Source organism: Pterocles gutturalis, unplaced genomic scaffold (genome assembly GCF_000699245.1).
Source record: "Pterocles gutturalis isolate BGI_N339 unplaced genomic scaffold, ASM69924v1 scaffold18817, whole genome shotgun sequence".
Lineage (NCBI taxonomy): Eukaryota > Metazoa > Chordata > Aves > Pterocliformes > Pteroclidae > Pterocles > Pterocles gutturalis.
Window position 1 is genome coordinate 2716 of NW_010113197.1, and position 4105 is coordinate 6820.

At 41.2% G+C, this 4105-nt stretch overlaps 1 protein-coding gene across 1 annotated transcript in view; it reads left to right on the top strand.

The window, feature by feature from the left end:
• Positions 1-3126, top strand: part of LOC104462458 (beta-glucuronidase-like) — a 5831-nt gene extending 2705 nt beyond the window's left edge. The window contains exons 4-6 of the mRNA XM_010074392.1: positions 708-884; positions 1514-1649; positions 2908-3126. Of these exons, the coding sequence (XP_010072694.1) occupies positions 708-884; positions 1514-1649; positions 2908-3065 (471 nt within the window). The 3' untranslated portion in view covers positions 3066-3126. The remainder of the gene's footprint in view (positions 1-707; positions 885-1513; positions 1650-2907) is intronic.
• Positions 3127-4105: the final 979 nt, after the last annotated feature.

Here is a 4105-nt window from a genome sequence, read left to right on the forward strand (position 1 = left end):
CTGCTCTTGGATAGCGCTGTTTCATCAGGCGCGCACAGAGGCTCTGATCCCCACAAGCATGTTCTGCCTAGCTTGAGGAGACAGAGAAAGACAAAACCAAATAATAGATCTCATACACTGATGTGATATTAGAATTTTTTTTCTTTTATTACAAAACATGTTAAGAGAACATTGAACAAGTTACATACAACATCACTTTTATCTTCAGCGGGCTTTGTGCCCTTTTATCATACTGTCCATGTGGTAGAAATGGCAAATAACTTGCAGAATGCTTAGTCTTAGTATTGCACCATTGATGCACAAATTTAGTTGCTAGTCAAAGTATTTGACCACTAACTTGATAATCACATTCCAATATTCCAAAAGTACATCTAAATGTACCAGCAAGCCAGAGACATCTTGTAAACTCAAAAACTTCTAACAAACCTGAGGATGAAATGGGTTGATCTTGTCTAACTCTTTGCTGTGACTTCCTAAATCTGTAAGAAAAATGCCAAATTAATATGCTATTAGCTTGTTAAATTTATCCTTTTTTTCTGGGAAAGATGTCCCGTTGGGAGGGCCTGAGTGATGGGGGGAAAAGACTTTATTCTACATGTAATGAAACTGGATTCCATGCCATGAACCCAAAGGAGGATTTAGCTTTATGAGTGAAGGTTGTCTACACTGAGCTCTGTGACAACACACTCTCACCTTGTTTTCTGTAGGCTCCTTACGTGGATGTAATTTGTGTAAATAGCTACTTCTCCTGGTATCACGACCCAGGCCACCTGGAAGTTATTCCACTACAACTCACAGCACAGTTTGAGAACTGGTATAAAACCTACCAAAAACCCATTATCCAGAGTGAATATGGAGCAGACTCAGTTCCTGGACTTCACAGTGTAAGTATGACAGATGCCCTAGATGGAAAAAAGCACTGCGCTTCTCACAGGGGCAGCAAAACTTCATCAGTGAGATGGGTACCATTGCGCCCGCCACCTTAGTTTTGAGATGCATTAGCTTGTGAGTGTCTGAAGGACCCAGGATTGTCATCTGCTCCACTGAAATCAATGAGCTTTCCCACTAACAAAGGTTAGATTCTACCTACAGAGGTTTTAGCTTTGACTAAAAGCATTGAGCACTCTGAAATCTGTACTTTGGCATTTGTAGAAAAAGCTTAATAGGAAGATACGACACTGGAGAGGGGACAATTATTTCACGATGCTGTCCTGCACAGAAGGGGGTGGCACTCCTATAGATTGTGATAAAGCACCGTTACCAAGCAAAACCACAGGCTCCCCCCTCCCCCAGCATATCTGGCATTATGTTTGTATTTTAGGTGTTTCCCCTTGTAATTTCAGTAGCTGCTAATTGTCACTGAACAGCCATTGTTAATGCAGTGGCAATGAAAAACCACACAATTGTAAAACTTTTCAGGAAGCAGGTCCCCAGTGAGTAGGAAGTTAACACATGGAGCCTTTGCTGAGATTAACTGTCACCTTCATTCAAGGCCTCTTTTCCCTGGCTGTAGGATCCACCTCTGATGTTCAGCGAGGAGTATCAGAAAGCTATGCTAAGAGAGTACCATTCTGTTTTTGACAAGAAGAGGAAAGAATATGTGATTGGGGAGCTCATATGGAATTTTGCTGATTTCATGACTAATCAAGGTAAGCTTATATTTATATTCTAAACTTGCCATCCTCCCTGCAAGTTTAAAATGGTTTATGACACACAGAGAATATATTGTGCTGTAGGGTAGGACAAAAGGGCCCTCTGCTTACCAAGACAGAGCATAGCTGGTGTCCGTGACAAAGTCCAGCATGACCACAGCCACGAGGGAAGGTCCTGCCTATACTCTGTGTATCCTCTCTCCCCCATTTGAGCTCCTAGATGTCCCACCTGCAAAGACGCTACCTAGAAGACAAGACAACGCGCTAGGGCAGAATGCAAGGGAAGCTTGTAAGCAGACCCAGATTACTTTATTTCTTGTCCATCCTCAATTCAGAGCTTCAGGGATGTTGTTAGGGATGTGTCTCACTTGCTTCTTATTTAATCTACAACTGCCCTTGGTACCAGAGCACCTTGAGTAAGGTATTACTAACTTGGGAGAGGTTTAGCAATAGAGGACCAGATGCCACACCGGTAGACAGCCATCTGTCGTGACACTCCATCCACTATTAAGAAGTGCATTCACAAAGTATGGGGCATTACTTAATCTACAGTGCAGACAGTCACACAGAAATGAAATTATTACAACTCAAGAGACCCAGTAAGGAACCAGTTATGCATGCCACCTGCAGCGAGTTGGGGTGGTGAACAGTTAATTTCAGGCAGAGAAATACCATTAAGAAAAATCTGTAGAGCACCAGTGTAGGTATTGGGAAACTAAATCATCCCAGAGAAGCAGTCAGAAAAGTAATCAGTTTCAAAGAGGAGGATGGAGAAAATGTAGAGAAGTTCACGTACACATCCACAGTTCCAGTCTCTCTACCATGTTGCAATCGTCTTTCCTAGTTTCCTATGAAAACTAAAATAGGCAAAAAGGATATAGACCCCACTAAAGGACAGTACATTACAAACCATTAGTAATCAATATTTTCACCATCAAATGTCAAGGTGGAACTAATGGCAGGAGTATCTGCTGCAAATATAATACTGATCAAGTTAATGGGCACACCTGAATTAACTGTCATTGACTTACCAGTCGTAAATACAATGAATTGCAGCTATATTGCTCAGTTACATCAATTAATCTTGCCAAGATGACGCAAGTTACATCTGCCAAGTTCCCCGTTGTACCTGACCATGTGTAGAAGAAAGTGCATAGGTCTCTTCCACCTGACCTGATTTAGTACGTAACAGTTCACAGTAAAGGATATAAGAGCATTTTATATATACTTGCTTTACTTTATAACTTCTCCACAGGGACCACACGTGTTTTGGGGAACAAGAAAGGAATATTTACCCGCCAACGACAGCCCAAATCAGCTGCATTTGTTCTTAGAGAAAGATACTGGAAGATTGCAAATGAATCAAGCTGTCTTCCTCCTATAATAAAATCACACACCCTCTTTCTAAAATGAAATCACACGGTATAGTGGCTGGGTACTATGCTGAACTTGTTCATTAAATTTTGTTTAAATAATACATATGTCTGACTCAAGTCTTGCAAGTCTAATGCAATTTCTAGTCCACCTGAAGTAGTTACTATGATACAAAGCAGATCAGAAACCTTACTTTCCTATGCTTAGCCATGTCTGTAGGCTTCCTGTTTCCAGGTAGTAAAATCAGTATTCAGAGTTTCAAGGAGCTGAAGTTAGAGATCCTGACTGAGGTATCTGTTTATGGCCAAAAAAAAAAAAAAAAAAAAAAAAAAGAAAAAGAAAAAAATACATTATACAAATCAATGCTGAAGGCTTAAAAAAAAAAAAAACTAAGTTACTCCTTAAATGAACATCACATCCCTCCAATGCAAATGAGGTTTTCCAGTTATACTCTCCTAACAGTTACACTACTCAGATCACACCAAATTGTCCACAGGATTACCAAAGAGCACAATTTCTATAGCTTCTCTTGCTGGACAGAATGTATGTGGCTGGCTGAGAAATTCTGAGAGTTCACAGCATTCAGGAAGTGTACAAACCACCCCTTCTGTGAGGATACCCAACATACTCCAATACAGTACGGAATTCATACCACAGCAGCAAGCTGGAGTATGTCGGAGAGGTACTACATTAACTGAACTCTGCTTCAAACATTATTGTAATCACAGTACCAGAACTGCCGCTATTAGATGCGGTTTTACCTTCCAGCACGGAAGAGCTTCCTTCATATTAACTGTCACTAGGTACTAGAGAACCAGTAGTCTAGAGGGTATGTTTGATCTAAGCCTTTGTGATACTGGCCTGAAGCATTCTGGGGTAGGGTGATGTGTAAATTAACGTGCAGACACTACTTTAGACAGTAGTGTAGTGACACCCCTTTCAGGCCACACGCTGGCCTGAGAGGACTCTAAAGGCCAGGCTTTAGACTGTACTAGATCATGCCAGTACTCACAGAAGAGCTCAGAACACTTAGTTTGCAAACTTCTTACTGCAACATGCCAGGGCTGTCCCAAGAGCAG